General features: G+C 38.3%; 2 protein-coding genes across 2 annotated transcripts; one reads left to right on the forward strand and one right to left on the reverse strand.

The window, feature by feature from the left end:
• The first annotated feature begins 275 nt into the window (after positions 1 to 275).
• Positions 276 to 14,449, forward strand: LOC114242570 (nucleolar complex protein 4 homolog B). Its single transcript, XM_089733115.1, has 10 exons — positions 276 to 432; positions 528 to 636; positions 1,887 to 2,089; positions 2,556 to 2,686; positions 2,866 to 3,011; positions 3,778 to 3,975; positions 4,951 to 5,122; positions 6,062 to 6,228; positions 7,445 to 7,635; positions 7,892 to 14,449. The coding sequence occupies exons 1-10, from the start codon at positions 310 to 312 to the stop codon at positions 8,009 to 8,011; spliced, it is 1,560 nt and encodes a 519-aa protein (XP_089589241.1). The 5' UTR covers positions 276 to 309; the 3' UTR covers positions 8,012 to 14,449.
• Positions 14,450 to 18,535: 4,086 nt separating this feature from the next.
• Positions 18,536 to 19,126, reverse strand: LOC149501403 (uncharacterized). Its single transcript, XM_089732827.1, has one exon. The coding sequence runs from the start codon at positions 19,124 to 19,126 to the stop codon at positions 18,536 to 18,538; it is 591 nt and encodes a 196-aa protein (XP_089588953.1).
• Positions 19,127 to 19,263: the final 137 nt, after the last annotated feature.

Consider the following 19,263-nt stretch of genomic DNA (forward strand, 5'->3'; position numbering starts at 1 on the left):
TTTCGTAATATATTTGTGTATTTTCACAGAGATTATTTTAATGCAAACTTACATTGTTGCCCTAGTGGTTTGTTTTTTTAGATAATATAGTCAAAACGATTAAAAAGCTTTGATGTAAACCTACTTTAATATAAAGCTATTAATTCTGATTTTGATTTCAATTAATATATTTTTAGAAAATAAAATAAGAGTTCCCCAGGCATAGGCATGTTCATTATTCGTTTACCTAATTACTAAACGAAACTATATTTTCTAAAGTTGCCCGCCTGATCAGTTGTCACTTTTTGTCAAATCCTTTTCAATACAAAAATGGCTGCTGTGCAACAAAATTTTTCGAAAATGATTTCGGGACAGCTTCGTAATAAAGCAAATGAGTTTCTTAACTCCAGAAAACATGCGAACAATCTTGCTGATATATTGCAGATATTTGAGGTGAGCATGAAATCCCTTGTTCATTTAGTACAACGAAAAATGTAATGCGTCATAGGTTACATTTGTAATTCGTGATTTTAATATTTATATTACAGGTCGAAACAGACAATTATACGCCGCTACTGCTTACAATAGAAGTAATATTCACCGAACTATTAAAACGGGGCGATTTAGTCCAGGAAATCGTTCCATTAAAGCCTGCAGGTATGATTTTGTTTTGCCGCACGAAAATGTGTTTTTGAATTGAATATATCGATTTTAGCATGGTGCGAACCTGACTGTACGTAGATATACGTTGTGTTTACGTAGTATGTAAGCTGTGTTACGTTGCGAAAAATGTTGCTGTCTAAATTTGTCAATTTAGCTGCATACTAATTGACATTTGCTTTTAAAAAACATTTGAATAAATATATGAAATACTGCAATTATTGCAGTTGAACCGTAATTACGAAGCTAACACGTTAGGATTTTAAGAACTAACGATTCAGTTTTTTAATTGAAAAAAAAGCACAGTCATATAAATATATTTTTTACTAAATAAAGTTTGCAATTTGCTATTGTGTGGGCTGTCACTAGTTTCAAGGTCGTTTCTGTAGATATGTTTGTCTATTTAATTATCTTCAGATTTAGTTATCTTATTTTATAACTTATTTTGTCAAAATTAAACTCAATGTGAAGCTATCATTAGCATATTTTGAATCAAAATCTCAATTGTGTTAGTTGCTTGATAGAAATTAAAATGAATTAAGAAAACTACTCCAAACTTTAATGGAGAAGTAGACTTTTTAGAAATATATTTTGAAATCAATATTTTTCCCTGATTATTATTAAAATCCTTAAAATATCTAACTGTAGTATAATTATTATTGATTACTTATGACTTTCTTACTATTTCTAAATCACAAACTTACAGAAGCAGAACATAGACAACAAATTATTTTAAAAAGCTGAACATATCTTGTGATTACCTTATTTTTTAGTAGGGGCAAGTATCAATAATTACAAAAACATATAGTCTATATATTAAGACATTCTCAAAAACAACTGTACCTTTGTTTATTTTAATTATTCTTGATTGATTTACATTGTAATTACATTACATAACATTAGATGATTTACATTCGCTTAGTGTTAACTAAATCTATTGCATTTTTAGTCCATGACAGAAATAGGCAAGATAAAAAATCAACACTGAAATGTTTATATTTAATTTGTGACTAAACTGAAAGCTGTGTATCACCACCATATGACTTATTCTGGTGTAAAGTAATTAAGAATTTTGCTTTGCTTTGAGTATGCAATATCATGTTTCAAAGTGAAGGTGGCGTACATGCGGCGGTTTCTGGTAGATACAAAAACTTTAGTCAGGGTAGGAACTGGTCTGCCTCAACTCTATAAAAAAACAGTATTCAGAAAAAAATCAAAATCCAACTTGAAGAAAATATATTTTCTAGAACAAAGTCCAGAAGCAGAGTACACAAGATGGCTTCGTGAATGCTACGAGACTGCTCTCGCTCGTATATTAACTTGTGTAATGAAAGGACGCACGAATTCTCGTTTGCAAGCTCTTGTCACAGCCTCCAAATTACTGCAAGTTGAAGGGAAACACCCACTGGAGCAGAGCTCTGGATATTACTTCCCATCATTCAGATTGAAGGTAATTGTGTGTGTGTTCAATGTGCTTAAATTACAGTCGTTCTGTATGTAGGTGGGATAAATCTAACATTCATCATCACCAACAACTTCAAGAAGCAGTTTTGAAACAATAATTAGGATCGGAACATCGTTGCAAGCACCTTAGTAATTCAAGCTATGAACTCATGCGTCCACTCCCATACACTTTAGCAGATGAGCAGCTACTTCATCTGCTTCAATGGTAGCCTTCACAGAGAACCTTCTGTACGACTTAAAGATGTTGTTTGTATAGTATGTCCAGTTATTTCATTAATACTTATGCTTACGAAAGTAGCTGACTGATGCCCTACCAAAACAAAATGTAAAACTTCTTCATTAACAAGATTTTGTTCAAATTTTACTTATATTTTGTATTTTATTAGTTATATTTTACAATGGCCAGAGAATCATATCATCACTACGTACTAATCGAAAGTATTTTCTTACAGAACATTTTCACAGTACTGTTGGACTCTGATATGTCCATGTCAGCTCCATTAGCACGTTTCCAAGAGTTCACAGAGTACAAAGATGTGCAGCAGTATGGACTGAAAGTTCTCTCTACCCTGGCATATCGGAAGTGAGTATATTTTTTCCCACCAGAATACAGTCAAGGTTTCTAACTGTGAGCAGAAAGAACACTTTCCAGATTTCACTTTCAGTAAAAATGGACTCTGCATGTACTCCAGTCACCACATAATGTGGCATTAACATTGGTATATCTGTGATTATCATAGTAAGCAATAATATTTGTTCTAGGTCTCCAACTACAGTCTACATGCAGAATTACTTGGAACTTCTTGACAAACTACTAATCTCAGAGATTGCCACGGAGACAAAAACTAAAAATAACAAAGGTGGTGATGACCATGAAGAAGAATTTAAAGTTCTATGTGGCACAAATGGTAAGAGAATTGAGTTTAGTTTGCATGTAAGCACACTTATTGGAAGATTCTCAGACTGGTACCTAAATCAGATAATATGGCTATTAAAAAAAATTCACTAGAAAATTTGCACACATCACTAGCTGACTGATGAATTATATAAATTTATGGTTTAGCCATAATATCCTGACTAGATATTTTTTTTATTAGATTCAGGCTTGTGAAGTCTAATTTTTAGATGATTTTTTTTCTTTTAAAATCTACTTAGAAATGCCAAAAAAGTCCTTGTTTTTGATGTCATTTACCCTTGTCTCCAAAAGTTTTCGTTTTTTTTTAATAATACATATTATAATATGAATTTTATGTAACACAGAAAACTAAAAATTAGCAATGCATGCGAGCGACCTCCTCTACAGTGAGTTAAATAGCAACTGATTTCACTTATTTTTAGCTAGAATGTCCATGAACGTGATGGTGCTGGTCAGTCGGTCTAATGGTTAAACATAATGTTTATAATAGACTAATGCGTCTTGTATATACATATAATGTATTATTTTATTTACATCAAAATAGCTTAGTAAAACTATAGCACAGATTGAGTTGCTCTTATAAAGAGAAACAACATTTAAAGCTATTGCTTCACCACTATTTTTATATATTTCTAATGTTCCTTCTTCTAATGTTTCAATATTCGAAATTTTATTTATGTCATCTTTACAACATATTAACCTCTTTTAAGATAAATCGTATAGAGGTTACATACATATAACAATGTTGCTTGTCGCAGCCAAGGTGCCGTTCCCGTACAACCCGGGCGTGTGTCGTCGCTACGCCAACCGCTGCTGGAGCTTCGCGTGCCAGTGGCCGCTGTGCTCGGAGCCGCGCACGCACCGCCGCGCCCTGCTGCTGCTGGTGGAGCGCCTCATGCCGCTGCTCAGCAAGCCGCACCTCGCCACTGACATGCTCTGCGACAGTCTCGACGCAGGTCAGAAATAGCTCATGCCGCCCTTATCATGTCTGCTTAGATGGGTGGACGAGCTCACAGCCCACAGTGCTAAGTGGTTACTGGAGCCCATAGACATCTACAACGTAAATACGCCACCCACCTTGAGATATAAGTTCTAAGGTCTCAGTATAGTTACAACGGCTGCCCCGCCCTTCAAACCGAAACGCATTACTGCTTCACGGCAGAAATAGGCGGGACGGTGGTACCTACCCGTGCGGACTCACAAGAGGTCCTACCACCATTAATTACGCAAATTATAATTTTGCGGGTTTGATTTTTATTACACGATGTTATTCCTTCACCGTGGAAGTCAATCGTGAACAATTGTTAAGTACGTATTTCATTAGAAAAATAGTAACCGCCTGCGGGATTCGAACACCGTTGCATCGCTACGAATGCACCGGACGTCTTATCCTTTAGGCCACAACGACTTCTAAATGTGGGCTTAGCTCTTAGTCTGTCTCAGCAATCGTAAAAAACCTTTACTGATGGTAGGATATCTTGAATCCGCATGCGTAGGTACCACCACCCTGCCTATTTCTACGGTGAAGCAGTAATGCATTTCGGTTTGAAGGGTAGGGCAGCCGTTGCACTGTTAAAACTGAGACTTAGAACTTATATCTCAAGGTGGGTGGCGCATTTACCTTGTGGATGGCTATGGGCTCCAGTAACCACTTAACATCAGGTGGGCCGTGAACTCGCCCACCCACCTAAGCAATAAAAATAAAATAAAAAACACATGTATCTCATTCACACAAATTATAAGATGATGGTATTTTTTTATTACCTTTGTAGGCAGACGAGCATACGGCCCACCTGATGGTGAGTGGTTACCGTCGCCCATGGACTTCAGCAATGCCTGCCGTTAAAAATGTTAGAAATGGAAGTTGGTAATGCAGTATTAAAATTTGGCCTCTGAATAAAGTTGTAATGAAATGATTCGACTGTAAGCAGGCGGCCCGATCAGCATGCTGGCGCTGCAGGGCGTGCTGGAGCTGGTGCGGCGGCACAACGTCGACTACCCGGACATGTACGACCGCCTGTACGCGATGTTCGAGCCGGAGATGTTCGCCACGCGCTACAAGCGGCGCCTCATGCACCTCGCCGACATCTTCCTCAGCTCCACGTGAGTCGAACGCGGACTCTATGCTCGCGACACCACGTACCATCCGGCTTTGGAATGAACTCCCCTCCACGATATTTTCCGAGCGCTATGACATGTCCTTCTTCAAACGAGGCTTGCGGAGAGTACTTAATGGTAGGCAGCGGCTTGGCTCTGCCCCCGGCATTGCTGACGTCCATGAGCGACGGTGACCACTTACCGTCAGGTGGGCCGTATGCTCATCTGCCTACAAAGGCAATAAAAAAAAGACGTTTGCGATTCAACAATTTGTTGTACCTGGCGGCATAGATATCCTCGGAATAGGTTTTTTTTTCCTACTTGGTATATAAGGAATGTTTTCATCCAGAAAGTTCCGGGCGTCAATATTAAATTTTTCTTACTTTGAAAGCATTTTTTGCGTACAACGGAAGCTACGTATGTTCACGTCTTCACTATTGTAAAAACAACGTTTGTTCAAAATTAAAAATTAGAGAGACGCGAGACTGATGACAATACAATAATTTTATTAGATTTACCCAACATCTTTATTTGCTATTAAAGTATTTTTTTAGATTATATATATCGCACCTTTAGAATTATAGAGACCCTATTCGAAATTTTTTTATTTCGAAAATGGATCTAGAACGACCCCTTTCGGCGACTCATAATAATCAAATGTAGCTTATAGAGGGACAGACTTATCCATCGGTCTCTTTCACTTCGTCCGCTTCCTCTACGTCTTTTCTTTCTTTTTACGGTTTGAAAAGTTCAATCGAGGCTTTAAAAAAAAAACCTCTTTTAGGCAGACGAGCATATGGCCCACATGATGGTGAGTGGTTACCGTGGCCCATGGACTTCAGCAATGCCAGGGGCAGAGCCAGGCCAACTGCCTACCGTTGACTACATTTTATGGGTTATGTCTATAATTCTACAGGTGGGATGTATTTATGTGTAAATTGACAGACATTTGCCTGAGAGTTTGGTGGCGGCGTTCGCAAAGCGTCTGTCCCGGCTGGCGCTGGTGGCCTGCCCGGAGGACGCCGTGGGGCTGCTGCAGCTCATAGCCAACCTGCTGCTCCGACATCCGGCGTTGAAGCGCATGATCTGCTACGAAGATACGCCGGCCATCAGTGAGTCAATTGTAATAATTAAATTGAAGGCAGCAAAGTCAATTGTTTACTTTGGACCAAAGTAGAAAAGGTATTTGGATTGAAGCTATTTGTCGGTACAGATAATAAGTTTGTTCTTCTGTAAATTTATTCATCTCTCATCATTCGCTCTCCATCACCACAGTGGTCGTAGTAGTAACAGACTGTAGCTACTGCATCACAGGATTAGTGTTGCAGTCACTATCATTGTGTTTATTCCATGTTGTCAATTAATCAGATCTGTTGTGTATTATGTAGTGGTATATGAAAATCAGATATTTTGTATTTGAATTCAGGTGTACCTGCATTTGTATGTGTGTGTGTCCGCAATATTCGTTTCATATTAAATCGAATCTATACTTCTATACTAATATATAAATCTACAGTGGTTTTTACGAATGTTCCGTTATAACTACTGAACCATGCATCCGATTGACTTGAAACTTGGTATCCGTGTAGAAAATACATGTACTTAATGGATAGGCTAATATTTATATGAGTGTTGGACTCCCTGATAATAATGACAATAAATAATAAAGTAAATTTTAAATGCCCAGCGAAACGGGCGGGTATGGCTAGTGTTTAATAAGCGCGATGTGTTGTCTGTTAACGTGGCGCCTGTGTTGCTCCGCATGTAGTAGCAGCGCAGTTGTAGCGTGGTCGCGCCCGCAGTTGGAGAAGAGCCTTTCCGTTGTTTTTTAGCAATGTTGCAACCGGTTGCATTTCTTTTTGAAACCTTTTGCGGCAATAGGTTGCTTTTGCAACAGGTTTTTTTTAGTAGTCAGATCAGGTAATAAAATGAAAGCAATGAAAAATCTTGTATTTGTTAGTGATAAATTGAAAATTAAATAAAAATTGATCATAGTAGTAATCTACTAATACATTTATTTTTTATTGACATTTAAAAATACCAATTAACGAAGTTTTTCGGTTGTAAGTCGGGTCCCAAGCTTGCAATAGGGCAACGGGCGCAACGGCGCGGCAACGGTAACACTCGGCAACAGTATTCGTCAGTCAAAGTTCACAACTGTCATTACGTGCGCAGCGCGTTTCGCATTACGTTGTTTTAATTTTTGGCTTTCGTTCGTTTTCGTAAACAACCTAATGCGCGATTTCTCGTAACAGGTTACATTTTTATTTTCAAAGCAACCTGTTGCTGCAACAGGTTTCGTAAAAAATTAGTCATCTTTACCCGCAGTGTCGAGCGACCCGTACGTGATGGAGGAGACGTGCGCGGCGCGGGCGGGCGCGCTGGGCTCGTCGCTGTGGGAGGTGGCCGCGCTGCGCCGCCACGCCGCGCCCGCGCTCTCCGCCGCGCTCGCCGCCGTGCTCGCCGCCGCCGACCCGCGCCCCGAGCCCTTCAACCTGTCCTCCGGGGACGCCAACCAGGTACTGACCTTCACTTTGTGATAGCGTAGCGACACGACGCCTGTACCCCTCAATAAATAGTTACAACGTCTGCCCCCCCTTCAAACCGAAACGCATTACTACTTCACGGCAGAAATGGGCAGGGTGGTGGTACCTACCCGTGCGGACTCACAAGAGGTTCTACCACCAGTAAAAAGTATCTGTTTAACAGACGGTACTACTACCACCGGTCGGCTAGCTCGAATACATGAATAAATATACTTAATTCTGTACACAGATGTTTGATGCTGAGTTGAAGAAAAGATTCAAAACGATCGAGATGAACTTTATCCGGCCTCAAGGTATGACTGCGCCCTCTGGCGAACGTCTCATGCAGTACTGGGAACTGATGGCTTGAATATCGAATCGAAATAATCGATAAAAATCCAGTGCGAGAAACCCGATTATCGATACTAATGTAGAATTTAAACTTATCGACTTTAGATTCGTGTAAGTTATTTAAATGTTTAAAAAATTTTAAAATTCGATATAATCCTCTCTTGTTAAATATAATAAATATATTTTTACACAGCCACAATAGTCGTAGAGTGCGAAAGTCGAGTTTCGAATTAATCGATACAAGTCATCGATTACATCCCTGATATTCTAAATGTTGCATCGTCGTTTTAACGCGAACAACACTAATGACAAAACACGAAACATTGTTTCATGTTTAAATTTAACATAACTTATTCGGCCTACATATGGACATACATTACGGACTTGTTGATTAAACAAATCATTGTACTGTATTAATCGTTAAGGACTAAAAAAAAAACGAAATGATCTTATTATCTTTTATTCAGTGTGTGTGACGTGATTCAAACATTTCATTAAAACAGTTAACTGCCAAAGTTTATAAATTACATGTGATTAGCGATTGAGTTATTTGAATTCGAAATTTAATAAAAGCTCTAGTACCCCAGTTGTATTAGGATCGCTGGTTCGATCCGAGCACCCGGAATGTGCTTTAGTTACTGTGTTCGCGGACTTGTTAAACTTTTGAACTCAACACTTTGGACCCTACCAGAGATTTTGAAAACGTTCAAACACGCATACAATAATTTTAAAACGTACACACGGAGATTACATTATCGTCATAGAGTACAGCAGTGGTAGTTCCATTTTTCCAACTGGAAAGACGAAGATATTACACCATACAGCCTAACATTTTGTATATTCTATTCTCTTTCTTGAATAATAATATGAAAATGATTATTTTGAGACATTAATAAATTGAGATGACATTAAATAAGATGTGATGATGATGATGATAATGTGATGAAATAATATTATTATAATCTCAGTAAAATGGTGGTATTTAACTAAGACCTTTTCACTGGACTTTTTGAAAGATCCTGAGAAACCACATCCAGCGGCTTTGTTTCATTTTTCCACATTTATGTACTTGCACACATACTAAACAATTAATAAACCACCGTTATTACACATCTAAATCTGAAGAAACGCTAAATAGATAAAATAAAACAATTCACACAACTTCGCTCCTCGCGTTTCCCCACAAAATGCCCCTCATAGAGTACAGTTAACACAGGCGCTCTTTTTTTTTCTCGTATTGTCAAACGATTGAGTGTCAACCGCCGGATCCCGTGATCATCACAGCGTGGACCCCGTTGCTCACCTTGAGATGATTTCACTCTCAATTGCATTAGTAGAATTGTTCCCTACTTCCACATTACAAAGCAAGACACTTGGTGGCAGAAATTGACAAAACAGTGCCACTAACTCTACTCGATAAAAGTACTGTAAGTAAGAATTGGGGGAAAAGGAAATAAAATTATTAAGAAAAAATACTGTTTTGTAGTAACTAGCTGTGAAGGTTTGTGTGCATCGTCTCATCAATGGACTATTGGTCTACTCAAGGTGTCTCTGGCCCATGTGACGCCAGCGTGCAATCATTGCACTAGCGCCCTCTACTTTAGCGCCCGGTCAGAATGGAATAGGTCAAATGTCAACAGCACCATAGGTAAAACAGCGTCTTGGTCTACTGCCGTCTAAGATCCTCTGGTCTAAAATGTGATCTACAAATCAATTTTTTATCGGTTCTCACATGGGCGTTCAAAGGGTTAATATCAAAGCATGGGCGGTTCTCGTTCGAAATCGTCGATGGACAATGTCATTGTCTTTTTTTTTTCTACCTAAGCTGATTAGCCTTGAGAGGCTGTATCAGTGCTGTCTCGCACGTTCACCTTCTAATACATTAAAAGTAGAGCCGCATGTTTTTGTTGAACGTATATTTAAGATAGTTAAAAGTAAGATTTAAAGCATTTGTAGCGAAAATTGACGTTAAAAATTCACCAAAAATAACTTTAAATTAACAAATACGAAAAATGTATGTTTTAGTTTTAATACAAGACACATTTAATTTTTACTTTGATGATGTATTTTTTTTGAGACTTCAGTAAAACATTATGTATTGATTTCCTATATATTTTTTTTATTTCTGGCAACATTACCAGATAGAATTTACAATTATGTAATTAATGGGGGGTCTTTTGACAAAATATAAGCTTTTCTAAACCACATTTCTGGGTACTAACAGTAAGTACTTAGTAGTTTTTTGCTAACTTAATGAACAATACCGAACAAATAATATTGAGTTAACATTTAGTTTGTTAATGTCAATCAAAGTATTCGATATCTTACCTAAATGGCACACAACTACCTAGAGTACTGTAGGTATTCATTTTTGTACTTGTTTCTCAAACACTGAAATACAGCATCGGTTAGACAGAGCCAGCAAGCACTTTACTACACACATTGATGTAAAAGAAAATCTACTTTTCACGCACAAAATCACAGAAGACATGGCACACAAGTTCTCATGAGGATTCGAATGTTTTATATAATTTTACCATCATGGTAATACCAGCTGTAAAGATGTCATGAGAACTCAAGAATTTTCACTATCATGGCAATACCAGCTAAAAATCTCTCACGAGAATTAGGATATCGTCGCTGCGCGTGCGAATCCGCGTAAGAGCAACTTGTAAAAACCGCGTATTTGCTTTTTGATGATTTTACAGGAGGAAGAAAAAACTTAATATCTCAGCCATTTCAATTGTTATTACCAACTGAACTTCACAGCTAGTTCTTTACACCTTTCTTTAATGGAAAATAACGTAAATTGAATCGTAGTTAGCCTAGATTTTGTGTAAAGTCACTTACGCGGTTTTGTTTTAACTAATTACAAAATAATTACACTTTTATTAAAGGTACGCGGTTTTTAAATGAAACAATTGATTAAAGGGTTGTATTTATTATTAGAAAAACCAAATCGGAAACAGTACAATCTAACAAAAATATTACGTATATTATTATCGAAATCAGTTTACAAAAGGATATTTATTACCTATTCATAATTATTAGATCATTAATATTTAATCATTGATATTTAATCATTAATAGAGATCTTATTAAAAGAGTTCAGACTTCCATTCCAGGTCTTATAGATTCAATAAATAAGGTAATCTTTAAGACCAGTCTTTAAAAAACATATATTCAGGTGTAATTACTTCAGACTTGGTACTTTTCTGGCCCCCTTTGTAATTACTTCGAACTTGGTACTTTTCTGGCCCCCTTTGTAATTACTTCGAACTTGGTACTTTTCTGTGATCCTTTGTTATTGTGGCATGTTTTGAGGGTAAAATATTTCCCGATTTTTCAACTTCCTCTCAATCCCCGAGTGGACTGAATCTACTTCCATTTGCGAGTGACCTATCTTTAAGTACTTCTGAGTTATTATTACGTTCCTAGCCATAGCCAAGTGCAACAGCGCATTTGATACAACATTATTTCTGTTTTGTGCTGTACAACCATCTCTAAATATAACATCCTTTCAATCATTATCCAGTAATTTAGTTACGTAGTCTACGAAAAAAGACGCGAAAGTAGTAGCTTTTAAGGCGGATGCTGTCCCATCGAACCGGTAACACGTGACTCAATTATTGCTAAGATTGTAACAAGAAAAGTTATGTACGGCGCGATTAGTTTCAAAATAAAGTGCACTGGCATTGAGGAAAGAACATAGTTTAATTGCCTGAAGGTCTGCTGTTAATGCATGTATGATTCCTTTTTGGGCTAATTCTTTTCTGCTTTAGCCAAGTCCTTTCGTTCAATATGTTTAGCATACTGTTCGTTTGATAAATTACCAATTTTGTGAGCACAGCACTGGTCACAAGCATCCTTTTTTGGTTGAAACAATCCAATATTCTCCTCAAGCAAAACGCTTTTAAATAATAGTTTGGGGAAAACATTTCTTCGCATTTTGTAAGAAAATTCACAACATTTTTTAATATAGTTTATTTACATTTAACTACAGTATGTAGGTACCATTTTGCTCGATAACTTTTTGCCATCTTTTAGGTAGGGACATAATCCCATTGCTATAGAAATTTTGGGGCTCCTGATCAAATACCACGACAATTGGTTTTGGCAGTCCTCTCGTGATCTTAACCAGACACTGCCTAAAGAATTCTGAAGAGACCGACACAGGTGGAAATCTGAAAGTGCAAGGTCAGGACAATACGGCGGATGCATTAACACCTTCCAGCCAAGCTCTTTTAATTTTTGCTGAGTGGCTAAAGATGTGTCTAGCATTATCATGATGAGAAACCACACTCCTTCTGTTGATTAATTCCGGCCGCTGTCTCTCAACTTCTTGTTTTAATCTCATCAGTTGTTCGCAGTAGATTTCAGAAGCGATGGTCCTGCCTGGTGGTAACGGCTCATAATGAATCCCTTCCAATCTCACCCCACACACAGCATCACCTTGTTGCGAGCTAACCCGGGTTTCGCCACAGTCTGTGAAGCCTGACCGGCCTTTGACCACGACCTTTTTCGCACGTTCTTGTCGTTGTATATTTAATAATTATATGTAATTTAAATATTCTAAGATAAGCACATTACAAACGGAAAATAATAGACATTTAAAACAAACTTACATGTTGGTTATTCACGGCAAAATAATTATTTTCGGGAGCACACACAAATTGCGTTACATTTTCCTCACGACCGTAGTAAATACGCGCAATTGCTTCCAACTTCATGCCTCCTACTGTTCCGCGGTATTGTTTTGATAGTAAAATTGGTGTTTTTCCTTGGATAATTCAAATCAGGTGAGGTCTAATATATGCCTATGAGAGTTTAGAAGCGACCAGCACGATATTGGAATTTTGCGCGTTTTGCTGTTACGCGGTATTTACAAACTGCTCTTACGCGGTTTCGCACGCGCAGCGACGATATGGTTTTGATAAAAAATAATTTAACATCATGGCTAGACAAAGGTATACGTCCTCTTAATAACAATGCTTAAAAACATATTTATTTCCCATACTAATTAAAAATTCAACTGCTATTATAATCTTTATCATCCCACTCTAGTCTAAGCATCGATTATAACATTAACATTAGTCTTCCCTTTTGTTGATTCTGAATATAGAAACCTGATTCCATGATTGCTTTTGTAAATGATCAAGTAATTGTTGAAGTTTTTCGACGAAACATTGAATTCCCTGAAATTTACAACAAAACTGTAAAAAAACTATGGATCGGCCATATTTATTTTGTTTTTTATTTTATTTTATTGATTATTATAGTGTACTCGTTTGTTCGGGCGTTGGCGGGGTTTTGTGTTAAACTGATGCCATTCTGTAGTTTCCACTAAAACATTACAAAAATATGATAAAAAATTAAATCTTAACTGTTATTCAGCCCTATTTTGATTTTATAGAACTAAATGCGTAAATGCGTTGATATAATTTGGGGTAACTTAAGATAAATACGACAAGAAATAACGTATTTATAAACTAAAATATAAGGTACAGTTTCCTTTGTACACATTCGCCGCCAATGACTTCAGAGCCTCGCAGTTGAGGGCGCGGCTGTTTTAGAATACACATAAAGACATACTTCATGACGGTGACGTCATGAATGAGTTTGTCAACGCAAAACACGCATCATTACAATTAAAAAATAATGATTTGTCATTCGATATCATTTTAGTATTTTTTTTCATTACCATAAAAACTACATTGTAGTTCAAGGTTTGGCCAATTTTGCGTTGAGAACCTCTACAGATATAAGATTTAAGAAGAGCCACCATAAGGCCATCTTGAAATATTCAATAAAATCATATACCAACACCTATTGTTATACCAGTGAATTTTCTGAGCTAACAATTTACTGTAATGTTAGCTACTAGTCCTACAGATGTGGTCCCGAAGTGACGAACCGACCAATGGGAGTGCAGCTTTTGATAAAGCGTTGACATCGAAAGCTCCCAGCTTGTGATAATCTTGTGCGATCATTGAGAATTTATTAGTCTTGTTTTTATCACTATTGAAACAATGTTCATGGATAGTAAAGTGTATAAAGCTATTACATGTTTTATAGAAAATGTTAAGTGTAATTAATAAACAACATTTTAAAGCACTTTATTGTTGTTTAAAAGTCATCTTGATACTTACATACTTGAAAGGAATAGATTTTTAAATTTGTACTTTTGTATAATTATATGGAAGTTTCTGTTAGGACGATTTTCGAATTAATATACTAGAATGCTTAAACAATATTATGAAGAATAAAGACTTTTTATATCAAAATTGTTAAACTTACCACTGTACACGATACAGCGAATCTCTGCCAGACTCCCACAGCCGCGCCCACCGGATTAATGTGATTATAATTTAGATGTAAGTTAGATTGTAAGACATTATTTTATATTCATTTAAAGTTTTATTGTATTATTATGAATAAACTATTCTAATGTTCGAAATTGCATTGTTTTTTTTAAAGTACATATAATAAGTGAACCAGTTCTCGGTCGCGGTCCGCAGTCGAGATGGGGACTTGCAAGGGCGCGTCAATGGAAAGCCGACGTCGCGTCGCCTGAAGCATCATGGCTCGTTGGATCCCCCGGAACCATTCTCGGTGCTTTAGGCTCTTCAAGCTCTGTGTGCTTAGTGCGAGTTTTTTAACGTTCTCGATAGCGTAAAAGTTAACCCAAATTTGTATGCAGTTGGAAAAGCGCCTCTAGCGGAAAACGTTCCGTAATGTAAAAATGAAATGTTTTTTCTATAGATATTTCCTTGAGAGCACGAGTAGCTGGGTCGAAAATGGTCCATGTCCTTTGAGTTAACTTTTACTTTAATTTACTTAACATTTACGCTATCGATAACGTTAAAAAACTCGCGCTGAGCACACCGGTCGCTCGTCTTCGTCGAACTCGTCGGTTATGACGAAGAATTCGACGAGTGAATTAACCCACAGACGCAGCCTGGATCTTCTCAGGGGTTGTGATTCCGATCCGGTGATAGATTCTGCGAAGTAGGGCTAGTGTTACCAGATTCTCTCAGGTCGAAACCGTGAGTTCACCTACCCGTTCGGGAATAACTCAGGCTACCAATAGGTAGGGATAAAAAAACGGCATGTGTATCGATTCGGATTTTGTACTCAATTTTAAATTTAAAGGATTACTTCCGAACATCTCCGATCCGCCCCTTGCTGCTGTCGTCGTGGACCAGAACACATCTGTTCCAATCTTAGGGATCGATACATTACGTCTCGCGGTCATTGGAGGCATTCGGTTGTAATGTTTGAACATCAGTTCCAGGTTTCAGCCAAAAAACGATTTAAATAAATATAGTTTATTTATAACTAAACACGGTTACACTACAAACAAATTGTAAGGCACTTCAATACATCACTGATTTTTAATAACCGAAATTAAACTAATAAACAATTTAGGAAAGTTAACATTGTAAATATATATGGTCATGACCGATAACCAATTTAGTCTACGTGAGCTAATACTAAAAAACTAAAAAGAGAAAACTACACCATTTGGTAATATAAAAAATAAATTCTAATACAGGTAATAATCTACAAACTAAAAGCAACATGAACTGGACTAGGCACATATACATATATTTTTTTTATATATCCATAAATAAAACATGGCAGAAATTGTTTTACATGTACAAAACAGATTTCAGAATGTGGGCAGTCTTTGAACACGGCGGTGTGTCGCATGGAGGTACAATCACAGATCGATGCCTCCAATGAACACTACGCTAACTCCAAATTCGTAGATTTACAGGAAGAGCGTTTAAACGAAAAAAGTTGATAAAATCTTTATTATTGCAGATATATTTATGGTTTTTTTGTGTAACTAGCTGATTAACTCTTGCTTCGAACCCCATCGATAATGATTAATTGTAATACTTTTAACATAGTGAAGCGATTTGCGTGGAAAACCAAAATTTCAAAATTTTCAGTTAGAGTAGTGTTCATTGGAGGCATCGAGATAAGAAAATTTAAACAAAACAATAACAACAGCATTCATTCAAATAAATATCGATGAGTGAAGAAAGGCTATTTGGTTTAAGCGACATTTTTGCAATTTTACAGGAGAGCCATTTAAGATTTAAAAATTTTGAAAAAATAACATAAGAAAAAAACTTCTTCAGGTATTTCAATGGAGTAAATTTAATTGAAGCTCAATTAAAAACATCGAACTGTTGATGATAATCTATACATATAAATAAAATTGGAGTGTCTGTTTGTAATATTGAAATAACCGCTTTTTACAACATGCATATGAATATATATACGGTACATACACCAAAATAACATTTTTTACGACTTTTGTGTCTATCTGTGTCTGTCCGTTTGTTCCGGTTAATCTCTGGAACGGCTGGACCGATTTTGACGGGACTTTCACTGACAGGTAGCTGATGATATAAGGAGTAACTTAGGCTACTTTTTTAGACTAGCTTCGCCCCGCGGCGTCACCCGCGGTACGTCAATAACCGCGGGTAACATCGCGGGACTCAACTATCTTTAATAAAATTTAATGTTTCCGAAGAGAAGCGTGGGCGGGTCGCTAGTACCAAATAAAACGCATTTTTACAAAGATAAATGTCGCTTAAGCCAAATAGCCTTTCACCTCTCGATATAATAATAAGTCAAATATACAACTATAGGCATTTTTTTAAATAATAATACTTGTCACAGATACATAACTATTGAGCAAAAATATTTGTTTATAATATTGCTTTTTAGAAATACATCATAAATTCCTTAACTTTGGTATGACTCACGTCAAGGCATTATTACACTGTCGTCCCTGTTTACTATAAAGCGCCCTGTAAACGATCAAATTGTTTGTCAAATTATTTGAGTGTGCAGTTTTGTTTGACGCGTTTGTCAAACAGTACGTGTTTGACTCTGACGGCATGTTTGACAAACAAGTTTGAAGGTGTAAGGGGGTGTTTGTCAAACAAGATCTCAGTCGTTGCTCGACACGACGCACAGTGGGTCGATACTGTGATTTTAGTGACTTAGGGACCAACTTTGTTTTTTTATAAAAAAATTTATGTAGATAGATAGAGCTCGTTAATCTCAATAATAATTGTTTTGGGCAAAAATTACAAAAACTTTATAGTTTGGTCAGAAAAATGTGTTTTGTGATTTTTTTGTATGGAGCGGGTCACATTAAATTAAATTCCTGCTAAGTACCGCGAGGTCCCGCTTTGAAACTTTATTTTCCTTATACCTTGTATAGTCTACTATCATTTGATGCTATGAACATGTGCATAAAGTTGCAACTCTGCCAAATAAATGGATCGAAAAAAATTAATAAATACATAGAATAAAAACCTTTATATTTTTTTTCGTAAGTGCTTTTAAGTTAAATTTGATATGGATTAGTAAGTAAAAGCACGTAATGATACCCATAATTAAATAATACCTAACAACAATACATTTAGTAGGTCTCTAATTAAGCAATCTCTCTAATTATTAAGATAGTTAACATTATTTAATGAGGATAATTAGTTAAGTAGCCATTACTGGGTAGTAGAAAATATAGTAAACATTTGTTTGTCTCTGGAAGTATAAAGTGACCATGTTTATTATATACTAACTAGTGTTCGTTTATTCGTACTACTACTAACATCTCGTGATTGTCGTTGTGATCTTGCTGTTTCCGTTATAATTGGTAATTTTGTTAACAATTTAGGATTATTTATGATTTTAAAAGAGCAACTACAGTCGCTGTCTGATAATAAAAAACTCTTTCAATTCCTACAAAATCAAATAAACGTGACCGAAGAGAAAAATGTTGAGCTCCAAAAATTCTGTACGCAATTTTGTTCAAATATAAGTGCAATATGGAAACGAAGTAGTCGCATGTTAGCGCAGTTTATAAGAAAAAAATGTGATTGGTTAGAATGTGCAATAAACTGGCCCGAAGGAATGATACCTTTTTTTTTTTTGGTATCGATGGAGAATCCTAGTCTTTACGGATACCCTGCCGACGGGGGTCGGACCGGGTTATGTCGGACTCCGCGCCTCCGGTAGAAGAAAGAGGAAGAAGTCGCGAACCGAGGTCCGCGCCCTCAACCAATTGGTCCACGGAGACTACGCCTTTAGAAAGGCGCGCTGGGCTAAGTTCAGCTCTCGCCAAACCCGCCCAGCTTAACGACTACCGACTAAACCCCAACGAGCTCCTCCACTCCGGCTGGGCGGGGACCCAGGTACCGCCATGTGCGCGCCATAGGCCCGCCTTCGCCGGCTCCCACCCCAATGTTACGTTGGGCGGGATCTGCCACCGGGGACTTCTTCCCCCTCTCATCTCCACGACTCGTGAGGGGCGCACTGGAGCCACAGCGCACCACCACCCCACAGGACCTTAGTGCCGAGCACCGGGCGCCCCCGCACCCAGCAATCGACGGCCCCTGCAGGAGCCGGGTGGGGGCTTTCTGCCCGCACCACCCGCTCCGCCTTCACTGCCTACGAACCAAGGTCCACGACCTCCTCCTCACGACTTCCTCCTCGGTTCATCGGCATGCCCGGTTCTTCATAAAGCCCCGGTCTTCCTTGTGCCCGACGGAGGCTGGACGTCCATCGGAGTCGTCGTCTCGCCGAGTTGACTTCGGTCTGCAGCAACGGGTGCGGCCGCGGGTGCAGCGACGTCCTCTCTCCTCGGTTTTCTCGGGGGCCTTGCACATGCCTTGCCCCCCGAAGTGTGGTCCGCTGGTTTCCCGGCGGAGGCGCAGACGGCGCATCGCGGTGCCAGTGTGCATCCGGATGCCACGTGGCCGGTCTGTCCGCACCGGTAGCAGTCGTGGCTGCGGTCGACCGACGACGGGCACCGCGCACCCACATGGCCCAACGCGTGGCAGCGAAAGCATTGTAGCCTCCGGGCCTCCAGCAGGTGGACGCGAACAACGCTCCACCCGATGCGCAGCTTCGTCACTGTCACAATCTTCTTCGCCGCTGCTATCGGGCAACGAACGAGAACCTGGCCCATTCCTCCGGATCCGGGCTTGATAGAGCCAGCCTTGACTGCATCGACGGAGCATTCGCCGATGCGCGCAAGCTCGGTGCATATCTCCTCCTCCGTCAGCGAATCGTCAAGTCCGCTTATGCGGATTGCAGCGGTCACCATCGGTCTTGTCACCGTTACTCTCTTGGAAGAGAGAACCTCCTTAAGGAATGATACCTGAAGCTATCAACACTGCACATGAAAGGCTCGAGATTTCTAATACTCAAGATTTTGAAAATGTACCACCCTCAAATGTACTA

This window comes from Bombyx mandarina, chromosome 15 (assembly GCF_030267445.1).
Source record: "Bombyx mandarina strain Sakado chromosome 15, ASM3026744v2".
Taxonomy (NCBI): domain Eukaryota; kingdom Metazoa; phylum Arthropoda; class Insecta; order Lepidoptera; family Bombycidae; genus Bombyx; species Bombyx mandarina.